Raw genomic sequence first — 15,429 nt, forward strand, 5'->3', positions numbered from 1 at the left:
AGGCTGTTTAATAGCTGAGCAGCTGCTTATGTACGGCTGTGGCTCCGAGCCAGCGCTATAAGGGAAATGCTTGATGTGCACAGAAAGATGGGCCACCCAGGGTGCAGGAGACACCTGGCAGACGGAGCAGCGTATGGTACCGTATACACCGAAATGGCGGCTGAGCGATCGCAGGTCTGGGGATGGAAAGGGATGGAAAGGTCCATGCCTGCCCTGTGAAGGTGCTGGGGCGGGTGCTGCGTTGGGGCTGGGTGTATGGGGTGCTGGGGGCTTGATTCACATTTAAACCCATTTCAAGATGTTTTAGGAACATGCCCTATCACCTCCCAAGGCCCAGCTAAATGCTGTCCTTCAGCAAGACGTCACCAGACACAGCACGGGGGACTGATGCCACCCACCGCACCGCACTGACTGGTTATGGGCAGAGGTGCTCAAGGGCTGTGGATGTGATGGGAGCGGCTGTTCCTTTTAGCACTGAGGCCAAAGAATGGGGACCAAAAATTCCCCATCACCTCCTGCTCTAAAGAGAGATGTCAACGTAGGCAGCAAACCTGCACCACCCACACGGGGCCACTGCTTTGATGCTTGGCCTGAATGTGTCTGAGAGAGATGCCACCGAAGGCAGCAGGGGCTTTGCTAAGGCACCAGGATTTCAGGGAGTGGGTTACAGTCCCCAAACCAGGTGCTGAGACCATCCCATGGTGTGCAAATACCCCAGAGTGAGAGTGGCCACACCAGCAGCCATTCCCCGCTTGCTAACCCAGCACCCATCTCCCCAGCGAGGAGCGTGGCTGTGTCTGGCTCACCACCGGCACTGGCCCCCCCAAAACACCCTTTCTGCATCCTACAACTCCAGCTAATGGCTGCAAGCCTTGCCCTTAATTAGGACACTGCTGATTGCCTTAAATTGCTCATCACAGCTCAGCTCTGAGGGGGACAAGAGCTGGCTGTCAGCAAAAAAAAAGTACTTAGCTGGTCCTTGGTGAGGATAAATGTCCTGGAAGCCTTGTGCAAGGGGACTAGTCCTGTCAGGAAAACATGCCTTCAGAGGAGAGACCAAACTACCTAAACCTCATACTGGACCTGCCATCAGGTACTGCCTGGCCCCATCAGTTCCTGGAGAGACGCACACAAATCTTCAGCTTTCCACTGTTTCCATTTTGCAATAAGTTTTTCCCTCATTAGGCAGCATCGGGCAACTTCTTCCTCTCCCACCCCCCTGCTATTACATGCTTAGTCATGTCTCCTCCTTGATTCCTATCAGAGAGAACAAATTTGCATGACTGTTTGTTGACAGCAAGACCTCTAATTGCATCATTTGGCTGCGGCTCCAGCTCTGATATACACAGCCTGTTGCCATGAGTTAAAACACTTCCCTACCAGAGATACACAAAGCTGTCCCCAAACAGCTAATGCTCCGTTTGTCTTTCAGGAGAAACGAGGCTGCTGGAGAAATGAGGCTGCTCAATACAGGGGATGAGTAGCATTGGGGTGAGTTGTTTCTCTCCTCTTACAAGCTTGACCTACTTATTGGGCAACGGTTTGTGTTGTAGCAGGATCAACAAAGAGTCAGCCAGGAAGGTTTTGTGGTCTTGGTAGGATTTTTTTGGGGTAGGAAGTCTGTCCGTCCTCAACCCTTGCGGCACCTCCCCATGGCTGTGGGTCATCTGCAAGAGCAATAGTGTGGGCTGGCATCCTTCCCCGCCGGCCTTGCTGGTCCCGGGGGTTGGATGTGGGACACCTGCTTTGCCCTTTCCTCCTGAAGCTCCTGTTTTCGTAGGGATCAGTGGAGGTGCCTTCCCCAGTGTATTTGGCAGACACATTTTTGGCTGCAGAGCTGCCATTAGTCAAGCTGGGGATAGCTGCAATATCCTGCAAGGGAGAAAACAGAGGTTCTCTCCCCACACAATGCTTGTAAGGTTGGACTGGTATTGGAAGGCAGGCTGTCTGGTGCGCTGCCAGGCTCGCTAACGTTATGTGGTATGTGCCCTTACAGATTAAAATGAATCAATCCTTTGGGCTTTGATGCCACAATATGGAGCGTGATACATCACCAAGGGAGGACAAATACGCTCTACGTTTTAGGTCTGACCAGAACCAGACAGCAGACGCATTCCTCCGGCATCCCTCCCACTGCCACAGGGCTGGGATGTCAGCTCTGGCCTCCAAGGGCAGACACCTAACATCTTCTGAAAGCCCTGGGACCTCAGAAGGGACCTGGGACTCCCCAAAAAAACCTCAGCAACCTGAGCTGAGATCCCAGGGAAGAGAAACAGTCAAAACCACTGCGTGAAGGGTTGTGCAGGGCTTCCCCAGGGCAGGCGGGCGGTGTCCTGGTGCCACTTTGCACAGCTCCGGCAATTTGTTAACAGCAATTATTTGTCATGCCTCGCTGCCCTTTATGGTGGCAGCCTTTTAATGAGAAAAAGGAGGCAATCACATGGTTGTCTTGAGCCCCTTTGAGCCCCTTCGAAATAGTTTGATGCTGATCTTAAACAAATAAAATTCTTCTTATAATTCCTCCTGATCAAATTCCTCCTTCTGTGCTGTTGTGAGGGTAGTGGTGTCTCTGGCTGCAGTGCGGTACGGGGGGACTCATCCTGCCCCAGCTCTGCCCCACTCCCCCCAGCAATACCCATGCTGCCATCGCACTGCTGCCGACCCCGCGGCTGGCTCTCCTGCCTGGCACTGCCACGGCCCCAGCAGCGAGCTCGCCCCAGCTCTTGTGCACCATTTCCCAGGGTTTGGACCCAATCCAGTGCTGTGGGTCTGCCAGGAAGGCCAACGGCCTCATACAGCCAGCCCTGATGGCACTGGGGGGGGATTCCAAGTGCAGAAATAACAGCAGCAAGGCTCAGTGGAGACAGGAGAGAAACCATCAGCTTTACTTATTACCAGGGACCAGAAAGCACTGAACACGTGGCTGAAAAGGTGACCAGAACGTGGCAAAGCACTTCATTTTTTCCACCGAAGTAGAAGAGAGGTGGTCACACCCAGGAGCACCAGTGCAAAATATCTAGTGATAGAGTCTATGGGCTCCTGATGTAACACAGCCAGGGTTTTTTCTCCTGGGCAAATAAATGAAATGTGATATTAAATGAAAACCACATAAAACTTGTTACACAGAATAGCGTATATTGCTCATTTACTGCTAAATTACAGCCTATTCATTTCCTCCTAAGCAGGCTGTTAAGCTGTGTTGTATCACATGAGGAGTGTTTCGGAAGTGTTATCACCGTGCAGTGGGGGAAAGGGTGTGTTGGCTTGTTTTGCTTTTCTCAGAGGTAATTACAGGGTCACACTGATCCCCAGTATCAGTGCCCTGCCGAGTGACACCCGGCTTGAATTCGGCCCTGACTGTTGATTTTTCCACATGCACAGCCTGCCAAGGACCTCATTCAGCTGCAGAGCATTTGCTGATGCTTCCTCTCCCCAGCACTTGGCCATTATTTATTTTTCTACAATTAATGCTGCAAGTCTTTTATGACAGCAGAAGATTTTGAACACACAAAAATAGTCAGGAAGTGAGAAGTCAGGGCATGTTGCACTTTCCCTGCCATTTTATTGCTGACCGCCATCACCAAGTGTTTCTTTGTCCTGTGATACAGCCCGGCACCTTATGCCCTGCCAAGCACAGACCCCACACTTGCCCTACGACCGGTGGTATTGGCAGGGGCACGTACTCACATGAGGGACCAGCCCAGGTAGATGGCTGTGCTGCCCCAGTACATGGGATTATCCAGGACGCTGAAAGGGAAGCTGGTCACTTTTGCCTCCATCAGGATGCCGAAGTAATCACCTACAGAGCAAACAGAGGGTTTCGATGAGGGTGGTGAAACACTGGAACGGGTTGCCCAGAGGGGTGGTAGATGCCCCATCCTTGGAAACATTCAACGACAGGCTGGATGGGGCTCTGAGCAACCTGATCTAGTTGAAGATGTCTCTGCCCATTGCAGGGGGAATGGACTAGATGACCTTTAAAAGTCCCTTCCATCCCAAATCATTGTATGATTTGGGTTAGGCTCCATGAAGCTGGGAGTCGCAGGGGGCTTTGGCATACCAGTACCCTCCCTGTGCCACACAGTATCCCTGCCAGGGGTGCAGAGCGAAGGCGAACGAGGGGGTTTGCTGCTGACTTGCAGGCTGAGAAAACAGCAACAAATAGGTTGGCTGTTTACTGTGTCTATCAGCTTTTCCTGGAATGGCTCTTTGCCCATGAGGAAGGTTTGTGCATTGTAATGAGGCTACAGCAGCCACATCCCTCATCGGGAGGCAGCTCTCGAGGTCCCAATTGGCTGATTCTGGCTTTCTCATTTGAAAACTGCCCATCTGATGCCACTTGACGAGGAAGCAAGTGCATAGGATCAAATCCATTTAATGGGGAAATAAGCCCAGCGCACTGTAATGGTGTTTCGAGATGTTATAATCACGACTGCCACCACCAAATGCCCTCATTCAGTGTCACCCTTATCTCATAGTTCAGAGCATTTCTCAGAATTTCAGAAAATAGCACCTCTGCCTACAAAACACTCAATTATCAGCATGATGATGATAATAGGTGATTGTCATCTGTAATGAGGAAAGCTTTCAGAACTGTCAGCATCCAACCAGCTTCCTATCTACCTCAGAGTAATCCTTCCACCTCCTGAAAGGAGCCTGGAAAAGAAACGACAAGCAAGGAGATATTGTGCAGCTTGTGAGTGGCATTTTGTGGGGGAGAAAGGGCTGGGATGCCGAGCTCTGATTCCTACTGGTCTTACTTGTGAGACCACATAGCCCAGCAAGGATTTTGCTCCGTGTCCACTGTACAAGATGCAGCATCAACCAGCGAGGAGCAGTGCCGGTCCATCAGCTCAGGGAGCTGCCACAGCCCTGGGTCGTGTTCCCAGCTCCGCTGCCAGCCTGTTCCCTGACCTTGGGCAAGTCTCCTCTGTCCCTCCCGGTGCTATTGTGCACCGATCATAATATCAGTCTTTCTTATAGCACGGAGGGTGGTGAGGATTAATGTATGGTGAGAAAGTGCTCAGAAATCCAGATAAAAGGCATTACAGGAGTGCAAACTATTCAAGGTTATTATTATTACCTGGATCGTAGTGTAATTTCTTTGACCTCACATGGTGCAAAAACGTTTATTTCTAAGGATAAACAGCGCCTGCCCAATTAGACAATGCTTTTGGGCTTTAACTACAGGCCACTAAGTGAGATAATTGCCTGGTATTCATACTATATGTTCTCACAGTTACTTGGCAATGCATCTCTGAGATTGTTCTGGTAGAAAGAACACATCACCCCCTGCCACAGCCCATTTCTGTGCTTTCTTATGTGTCAAAATGCTTCATTATACCCTGCCCGCCCTCGCCTTTGGGCTGAACACTTTGCTTCCCAAACGACCACCGGGAAGGTTCGCACAAAGCCCTGGGTCGGTGGGGCTGGCAGGGGCCTATCTGAGCCTGGCACCGGTGGGGCTGCAGGACCCTTGGGGCAGGTTCCCTGCAAGTAAAAGCACACAGCAGCTGGGGGGAGCAGGCAGCTCCCCCACGACACAAGTTTTTCTGATGTAAACCCTGCCTCTAAACCCACACAGTTAAATGAACATGACCACCAGAGAGGACCTGCAGTATTTTTATATTCAGGCAGGTGCTAAGGGAAAGGACCGTGCATCGGTTTGCACGTCACCAGCCTGGGCATCTCCTGTGCCTCTACTAAGCCCTCAAATCAGGAATCAGCTCCTTGTCAGGCTGAGGGATTTTGGCATCTAATTTGGGTTATTTTTTTGCTGGAGGTCAGTGTAACCATCTCACTGCACAGGGTAGACGCTTTGGATCGTGGCAGCAAAAAGCCATTTGATACACTCTGCAGGGTCCCCCACGGTCCCCGGAGCCCAACCTGGGCTGAAGCACCACCTCCGCTTCTCTCTGGAGAGCCGCTGGCTTCACCGTAGCCCAGTAACAGACTTCGGTCAAGTCAGATTTACTTGAAATCTTGGTCAGTGCTGGAAGGAACCCCGCTCGGGTGCGAGACAGATGGGCTCAGACAGGCAGAGTCGCCTCTCGGTGCCCTCGGCCTCTGGGAAGCCAAGCCCTCGTTACTACATTCGTCAGGAAATAGGGCAAACGGCGAGGTGGCTGGTGCTGAACTGATGCCCAAATCCCTGCGAGGGCATGGTGCAGAGACGGGGTGCCGGGAGGATCGCTCTGCAGGCAAGAAAGCTGCCGGGGCAAGGGGCCGCAGCCAGCTGCTGCAGACAGAGGCTGGGGTGGGTGCTGCTGTGCAGGAGATGGGGTGGCACAGAGAGGCTTGAGGCTCCATTTAGCCCACACTTAAGAGACAAAGTGCTCTGCAGCCACTCCAAAGCTTAAATGTGCTGTTAAAAAGGAATGTAATGGGCAGCCCCGATGCGGTCTCTTGTGTCCTGCCTGGTTCAGCCCTCATTGCTGTAGGAAAACCCAAAAGGGAAGGGGGAAATGCTGTTCCAGTAAGTTTTTGAAGTGCTTGGGTGTCAGAGGCTCTCTCAAAACTTCTCTTGAGCTCAGATATCGACTGTGAGAAGAAGCTGGATGCCCCCTTCTTGCCAAAGCAGTGCAGCCCTTTGCTATCCGCAGTCAGAAGTGCTCCTCCCGGAGTGCCAGCATATCACTAAAACCCTGCATGCAGGAGGACGTTGGAAGTAGCAGTCCCAAGTGATTCCTGAGCAAGAGAACATCCCACGTGAGATCCTTGGAGACCTGCAGACCTCTCGTCTTCCCCATGTCTGGGTAAGAAACCACACCGAACAGCATTCTCCATTAAGAGTTTGCTGACTTGGACTCCTGGGGGCTTGCATAGAGCTGAGAAGCCGTTATTGGTCCAAGGATGAATGCTCTGTGGGGCTCCAGCTGGGCCATGCCTCTGTGGCACAGAGGTCTCGAGCCAGCCCGGCTGCACCAGCACATGGTCTTGGCATCTCCCCATCCTGACTTAGCTCTGCCCCAGTGCCTGCTATGCCCCAGCTAGCAGAGAGAGCTGGCTTCGCTCCCTGCTGCGTCATGCAAGGCTTGGGGCCATGCAGCCTCAGCCTGGTGTATTAGTGGCACGGAGAGCCTCTGCCGGCAGAGAGGATGGAGCAAAAGTGCCCGATACGGGCCACTAATGCCTGCCTCTTCCCTGCCCTGGGGGATACGGGAGCCACCGGCCATGCAGAGCCACTCTCACCGCTTACGCTGAGCCTGACTCACTTGTTTGCTTTTCCCCAGTGGTTCAAGTCCAGTGGATCCTCCTGGTCGGATGAATCAGGCTTTACGTAAACAACCCCAGACCTGGCTGAACTTCAGAAGCGTTCAAGCAGCTCTTGCTGGTGGGTACTCCTGTGCCTGGCCTCTCTGGACATGTCTCCGCAGGCACAGCATTGCTCCTGGGGGCTGCAGGTGATTTTGGAGGATGCCAGTGCCCAGTAGCTGGGGGACAGGGGTGTGACACGGGGCCAGGAGTGGGGCCGCACAGATGAAGGATGAGGGCACACATTCAGGACTGCTGAGCTCTATTTCTGGCAGCAGGATCTTTGCCAACTCAACACATTTCTTTGAAACTCCACTTGAAACCAGGAAGGCTTATTACCTCCCTCTCTTCTTCCTGGCGACTCTGCAGGAGCTAATTGAATTTGGTTTGTAAAGCACTTGCAAAAGCACAGCCTAAATGCAGTGTCAAAGCTGGGGCTGTGATTATTTCAGCCAGCAGGAGCTGCCCCTTTCCTTAGATATTTATTGTTCCTGTCTCTATTTTATTTTTATGAATTCCACACATACTGGCATGTTTTTAAAGTCAACAACGCTAATAGAATTACTCTCTAAATGTGAAAGCAGGCACAGTGGAAAATGCCTTCTGCCATAAAGCGGCAGATAAAAGAATCTGTCAACAAATGTCAGGTTTATTGCAGAGGGAAGAGCAAATGAGATCTTGCCTCGGCGCGTGTGTTGAGCGGGTGGGGGCTCAGAGCAAGCCTGCCGGACAGCTCGCACCCGCTGTTCCGGTGCCGACCTGCTTGCAGGGTCTGTAGTTGGGGTCCCTTTTCTGGAGGGCATTCGGGCTGTCAGATGATCAGCTGCTTTCCAAAATTTCAGGCTTGACACTGAAGGTTATGGGACTCACCGTATAAAACCACTGCATCATCTTCTCCGTGCAAGGTAACGGCACGGTTAGATCACGCTTTGGTATCATAAAGCCAAGACCAAATCTAACAGCCGTGAAGGCAAGGACAAGGAAATTCTCACAGCACTCTGCCCTAGCAAAAGACCCCTAAATGCACTTTCTGGTTAAGCTGTTGAATTTTTAGTGCTTACCTAGGAATGTCCCAGTGAATCCCAGTGCTAAGAAGCTGGAGATGACAAACACGGTCCCTACAGCCAAGATGGCCAAGCCCGAGTAATAGGCCCAGTGGCAGTCCAAGCCCTCCAGCTTCGGCTGGTTCTTCATGGCTTCTGTGAAGCTGTCAAGAGAGACAACAAGGGCTGTTAAAAGCAGCGACTCATTACTAACATCACCCACTTCTCCCTGGGAGATGCGGAGCTTTGGGAGAGGATGCTGCTGAGGAGGACCCTTCACTGGGTTCCTTTTTCCACCTGGACCTACTCAACCTCCCAATGGGAGAAGCAAGGAGCCAAAGCCTTGTGAGCAGCCAGGGCTTGACCTGGGGCAGCTATTTCTACTTGCAACCCTTGCTCACTCCTGGAAATATCAACCCGCCAACTGCAATATCAAAAGCTTTGCCTCACTTGCCAAACCCCAGGTTTCATCATGACCAGGAGCTCTGGGAAAGCACCCTTGCAAATGCTGGAGGCTGCGATGCCTTGGCACAGGACTTGAAAGGTTGGGAACAATCGGCTGGGTTATCTTGTGCTCCCACCCCCGTTCCTCTCCATCAAAATATTTTGCAGCGTTCATGTGTTAGCCACGTGCCCAGGAGTGATTCACGGCTGAAGCTTGACAGTCAGGGGGAGGATTGGAACGGTGAAAGGAAAATACTAGAGACACGCATTTTCAAGTGCGAACACAGCATCTCAGCTCCAGGCTTGTTCAGGCATTTCAGGTCTGACCTTCCAAACACTCATTTGTGAGTGGAATTATTGCGACCCCTCCCTTTAGCCCCCTGAACTTTGCCCGGAGCAGGGCTTGGCAGGCTCAGTGTCTCACATAGCTTTGATACAAAGGTATGACTGCAAAGGAGACAACACTGTGAAAAAAAAATGCCCATTAATAATAGTGAGAGGAGATAACAGACCTGCAGAGCCATACGCAGTGTTTCTCCACATGTTGCTGACACATGAGGAAGGAAACTTTGAGCCTTTTTTTAATGAGCACCCTGGAGGCTGAAATTCAAGTGGAGTAACAGCTCTCCCGCGCCTCTGGCCACTGCTCCCTACCAGGGCCAGGCCAGGAGAGCTGCTCCTGCCTGAGCTCCTGGGCTCCTTGGCTGGAAAGTGCTTCCATGACGTTACCTGCAGTGCTTGGCATAGTTTTTTTTCCAATGTCCAGCTTCCCCAAGCCCTGCAAATCCCTGGATTTCCTCTGTTGCCCAAATGAAAGCTGAGAGAGACAATCCTGCCTGCCCGGCTGATGGACAAGCGGCTGGAAACGCGTCTTTCAAAGGCTCAAAGACCAGATGGCAAGTTACATGCACCAAGCAAAGTCCAGGACGATACCTAAACCCCATGGTTCAGGGACCTGGATGATATTTTTTGTTTTCCTTGGAGCTCATTCCTACTAGGTTTTCTACTGTTGGGGAGTTTTTAGGACCCCAGAGCAAGCCATTTAACTTTCACTTTGGACTGGAGCAAGGAAACAAAACACAGAATAAATGTAACGTGCTTGGGAATAAGAAGACAGCATCTTGGTGATTTACACCCTGCCCCCCACGCTGGAAATTACAGGGAAATTCCCTTTTCCAGGGAGCCGAGCACAGGCACAGCGTGGCCCCGGGGAATGTAACCACACATGTCCCCGGGGCTGGCCCTCCTCCAGAGCCCAGCACACCTCCCTGCACTCATCAGGCTCATGTTGGTTTAGCTTAAAATCATTACTGATGGGAACACACAAATCTGGCTGCAACGTGAAGCAGCAGCAGCTGCACAACCCTTTGCATCATTTCCCTGCTATTTATTTTTAAATGACACAAGTCTCCCCTATGAGGAAGCCCAAATCCGCATCCCTGCTACCAGCGCAGCCTGGGTTTGGGAGGAAAGCAATCCCCCTGCAGGGATGTGCCCGTCCGCCTGAGCAATCCTGGCCTGGCCGTGCTCTCAAAGCACAATGTGCCATCCCCAGGGATGCTCTGGAGCTCTTTGCTCCTGCAGAGAAAGATGCTAACACCTTTTCACAGTGCTGGGGGTGTGACTCCACATCTGGTCAGGACCCCTCCACAGGCCACCAGCACCAGGAAGGGATCTCACAGCAATCAAAAAATGCTTCTCATGATCCCTGGGGAGGCAGGTCTGGGAGAGCAGCACCAAGCTGGCTCCCACCTGGATCCCAGCCCCCAGCAAAGAGACGGGAGAGCAGAGAGAGGTACAGCTAGAGCACAGCACTCGGAGGCTGCTTCTCGCTCCAGATGAACTGGATTCATGCTGTCTTACATTCTTGAGGCTCCTCTATCCTATGCTAGTGACCTGACTTGGTCTCGGAGCAGAAGAACAAAAGTGGCTTCAAGAGCGTGAACTGGTTGACTGCAAATCAGCCTCCGAGGTTTTGCAACCAGCATGTGACAAGGTTTGTTTTGGCAAAGCTGTCTCCCCTACTCCAGATGATCCCATCCTTCCTTTTCATGGTCGAATAGGCCTGCATTAGTTACCCTCATCAGCATGTCTTGCTCGGTCCCCTGCTGTTTGGCTTACAGCTAGAGAGGGAGGTGTTTGCACAGAGATAATGGACTGCCTTTCCCTCTAGTAATGTTTTATATCTTCCTAAACACACTCTCTATTTGCATTAAACATGATGCGCACAGGAGTCTTCAGAATTGGTAAATAAACCTTTTAAGCATTTATGATGCTGGGCCATGACAAGCAGCACGGAGTCGTCAATTATTCTGGCATCTGTGACTGCTCCTCGGTGGCGGGGGAGCCTCACGGCACCACGCTTCACCCTCCCTGGCAGGGGGAGGACAAGGTGTTGGCCATCTCCCTTGCTAGGGGAGCTAGTCATGCAGCCGATCTGTCATGAAACCAGTCCCTTTCACCATGTGCGTCTGAGTCACGTTTGTTACAGCATTTATTTCTAGCTGCACAACAAGGCAGCGGCCCAGCTTGGTACCCAAGAGGACACCAATTAAAGCCACGCTTTGTCCCAGTACCTGGAAATGCTTTATGTGCTGAGCAGAGCCATTGCCATGGTGAGGAGCATCCCTCTTACCAGCACAGGGGAGGGGTGGGTGGGCTGCGACCTACTTTAATCACGTAACTGGCTGCTACCATGAGGATGTCTGCCATCAGGGGGAGCCTGGAAGGTGCCCCCAGCTTTGGCAAATGGAAATTGGGAAAATGGGGCTTCCTCTGACAGCTCCCCAAGCTTGCCAGCAAGAAGCATGATACCAGAGGCACCTATTCTCCACCTCAGCAAGGAAAAAACCCAAATCCATCAGCTCCGCTCTGGCCAAATTGGCAGATTTGGCCAATCCCTGGCAGGGTGCAAAAAGCTGTGGCAGCTGCGGTCGGGCTGCACAACTGCCACAGCGTGCCGCAGGGTTTTGCACGGGGAAGCCAAGGCAGCGGGTGTTGTTCTGCCCACCCTTCCCAAGTCAGAGATGCGCTTGCTCAGACACTCAGCTGCTGCTGTGCACGTGCCGCTGCTTTGTGGGAATCATAGAATGGTCTGGGTTGAAAGGGACCTTTAAAGGTCATCTCGTCCATCCCCCCTGCAATAAGCAGGGACATCTTCAACTCGGTCAGGTTGCTCAGAGCCCCATTCAACCTGACCTTGAATGTTTCCAGGGATGGGGCATCTACCACCTCTCTGGGCAACCTGTTCCAGTGTTTCACTACCCTCATCGTAAAAAATTTCTTCCTTGTATCTAGTCTGAATCTACCCTCTGTTTGTTTACCACATAATAAACCACATGAACTGGAAAAACACTCAAAGTGGTACTGAAGCATGGGGATGGAGATGTCACACGGGTGGGCTTGCAGGAGGAGTGGGACCAAGGGAAACTGGCTGCAGGTCCTCTCGCTGGGACACAGGGGGGACATGGGGTCAGGTTTGCACAAACAGGCGCTGATTTATTCAACTGGAGAATGGTGATTGCAACACCAGAAAACTAATCAAACCTGCATCCCAAAATACATCCCCAAAGGCCGCATGGAGCATGAAGCAAACCTGGAAATACTGTACTAAGAGACAAGCTGAGCTTTTTCGGTCTCTCGGCCTCTCTCGGTGGCCCACAGTGAGCATGTTTTGTAATCTCCTTCCCAGAAAGGAGGGTAAAGACCTTGTCCACCAAACTGGGTCACTGCTGGGAGCAGCCCAGCAGTGCTCCCTTTGCCTGATCCCAAAAATCAGCCTGGAAACTGGGGCTGGCAAATGCAATTGGGGCAGAATTAGGCCAGGGGCTGGTAGGCAGCGAGGAAGCAGCGGCGGTGCAGGCGGCCAGGGTTTCAGAGGCAGCAGCTGCCACTGCAAGGTGCCGTGCTCACCATGCAGGACGTCGGTCCATCCTCCATGCTCAAGGTCTTGTTCCTCTCAGCACAAGGAAGCAACGGGGGTAAAACCATCCAGTGGTGCCCAGCAGCACACACTGCAACAAAAAGATGTTCTTCATTTGAAAAAAGCAACCCCAACAACACTAAAATTGTCCTGCCGATACCACCGGCAATTATTAGCCTGGTCATCATCTTCACAGCTTCTTTTGCCAATAATGACTTTGCTTTTCTGCCAGTGCAGTGTACATGTTATTTCGGTCAGTTGGGGGCTGTGGCAGCTTCTGCCCCCTTCTCACATGTCAGCTGCCCAGTTTCCTCATCCGGATGGCTGGCAGCCACGCCAGCAGGGACACAAGGTGCTGTTGGCCACCTGGGGCTTTTCCCGGACAGCCATCAGAGATTGCTGGCAGCATGGCTTGGAGGAGACATTGGCTGCTTCAGGCCACGCTCAATTCCCGTCATTGAATTTGGTCACTTTAGCACAAAAGGCCATGTGGTTCTCAGATCGATACCGTTTACACCATGCTCGTTCACGTTACTAGCTCACAAAATTAAATAGCACTGCGCGTAAAGGCGAGAGGCACTACCAGGCAATGACAAACCACCCCTTCCCTGTGCAAAATCCCATCACAGGGTGTATTCATTTTCTTGGAAGCATCAGCTCCAAGTGAGAAGCCCATCATGCAGGAGGCAATGCCCGGCGGGTGGCATCAATGAAGGACTTCATGTCAGTCAGCAGCACGGTACCCACTGAGCACACTGCCAAAGGCGCTGCCCTTGCTCGGCCTCTGTGGGGCTCGCTCCCACTGGAGGCATCACAGCCCCAGGCACCCCAAGAGCCTCCCATCTGCACCCTACCCCCCACCCCCCCAATTCAGAGTGTGCACGTGGGTGTTGCCTTTACACCTCAGGCAAACACCCCAAGACCCTTAAGGTGGGAAGTTCATAAGCTCCCTGCAAACCACCTGCACGCGCCTGCCAGGGAGTTTGCCAGGCTGTGCAAAAGGGAGCGCAGGAGGCTCGGAGGCAGCGCCAGCGGCTAATTGCAGAGCTGATGCAGGGAAGATATCAGCAACGCGGTAAGGCAGGAGAGAGCGACACTGGATGTAAGCCTGGAGGACACTGAAGGTTGTCACGTCCCATGTCACACAGGTAACAGTTATAAACTGCTGGGGTAGAGCACACAGTGCAGATAGTTCAAAAGTTCAGGAATTGTTTTCACAGATAAGAGCCTCAGTGATGGAAGTTCCCTGCTTCTTGCAGAAAAAACATGGCTATAATGAAAATAATCATTGCACCAAAGCAATTAAGGATGCTTGTCTTGTGCAGTTGACTAAGCAGGTCCCCCCTGGTCACAGGTCATTCTGGATTGCTTCTCAGAAACAAGCCAAGGCTGATAATGAAGCTCCGAGCTGGGACTCACCTAATTGCTTAATTGAGCACAAGACACTCCTCGTCTTACACCCAAAGTATCCCTTCGGAGCAAAGCTTGCACAAGAGCATCACGGCACCGAACCAGAGACAGGACCCTGGCAGAGACCCACGTGCGGGGTAGGAGGCGAAGCAGCCGCACAGCCCAGCTCCCGGGTGCTTTCAGCCACGATGTCAACCCACTCACGAAGCTTCTGTCTGCTCTGCTCTGCCCTCCCTTCCTCTGCCCCCAGCTTGCAGCCTTTCAAAAATTCAGTTGCAAAAAGGAAGCAGGTTTTTAAAAACAAAAGAGACATCCCGTGGGCTCCTCAATCGCTCCCTGGCAGCCCCCACCCACATAAAAAGTCCCCAAAGCATGCAGAGAGGAGTTTTAAAGGCTGGATTACAGCACTGGGGGTGGAGGGACCCCCTGAGGCTGCCTTTTAGCTATCAGCAGCCAGCACGCTCTGCACAAGCAACCTCGACCGCTGTGCACAGCCGAAGTGCGAGGCACAGTTCGCACTTTGCCGGCTCTATTGCCTCTGTGGGGCTGAGGAGCGGAAAACCTGCTTTCAGCGTGCTCAAGTACAAATGACTCAGAACATAAAATAAAGGGAAAAGTGAAATAGCAAGAGCGGGTGAGACTTGTCCCTCCTGGCATCACCAGCCACTGGGATGACAGCGCCTGTGTCATGCAACCCATGACCCCCTGTCTGGCCAGCTGAACCCTGGCTTTGGAGCTGGCTGATATCTTCATGTAAGGGCAATGGACAGGATGAATCATTCCCAAACAGCACAACCTCTCCAGGCTTGAGCAATAAGCCCCAGGCAGCCCTGGAGGACTCGCTGAGCTGGGAATAGAGGCAGCAATTCCCCCAGGTGTGTTTCAGGGTATCTCCAGTGGTTGCTGCTCTGATGACCACCCTGAAACCATCCCATCACTCCCACAGTTAAGGGCTTGCTGTGCTAGAATAGCTTCCAAAGCCTGCTAACCATCACTTGGGCCAACTTCAGTGCCAGGAAAGGCAAGGGAATAACTCAATCATGTCAAAACACCTGGGCAAAATAAACTGCACATTGCAATCTGAAATGGCCTTGGCCCATCGGGTGGGCTGGCAAGCACAGTTGGCTGGTATCTCATCTGTGTTCTGCTGGGGGAGAGCTGCCCCACCTTCTAGGGACTCTCCTCCAAAGCCATGGTCCAAGTGGGGCTTTTCCAGCCCCCTGGGCTGACCTTGCCGTGTCCTTCAGGAACCAACTCATGGGGGTGGCTCTGCCTGCACAGCCCAACGAACTCCACAGCACTCACAAACTTGTGACATAGAGCAGAGGCAGCACAGCCAGCAATGCTGGCCCTGGT

The 15,429-nt window shown here is 52.4% G+C and overlaps 1 protein-coding gene across 2 annotated transcripts in view; it reads right to left on the reverse strand.

The window, feature by feature from the left end:
- Positions 1-15,429, reverse strand: part of PEMT (phosphatidylethanolamine N-methyltransferase) — a gene marked incomplete at its 5' end in the record, with an annotated part of 41,855 nt that overhangs the window by 2,904 nt on the left and 23,522 nt on the right. For both annotated transcript variants that reach the window (XM_082311839.1, XM_082311838.1), the window contains 2 exons: positions 3,688-3,799; positions 8,316-8,461. In XM_082311839.1, coding sequence (XP_082167965.1) covers positions 3,688-3,799; positions 8,316-8,461 — 258 coding nt within the window. The remainder of the gene's footprint in view (positions 1-3,687; positions 3,800-8,315; positions 8,462-15,429) is intronic.

This window comes from Platalea leucorodia (genome assembly GCF_965183815.1).
Source record: "Platalea leucorodia genome assembly, chromosome: 5".
Lineage (NCBI taxonomy): Eukaryota > Metazoa > Chordata > Aves > Pelecaniformes > Threskiornithidae > Platalea > Platalea leucorodia.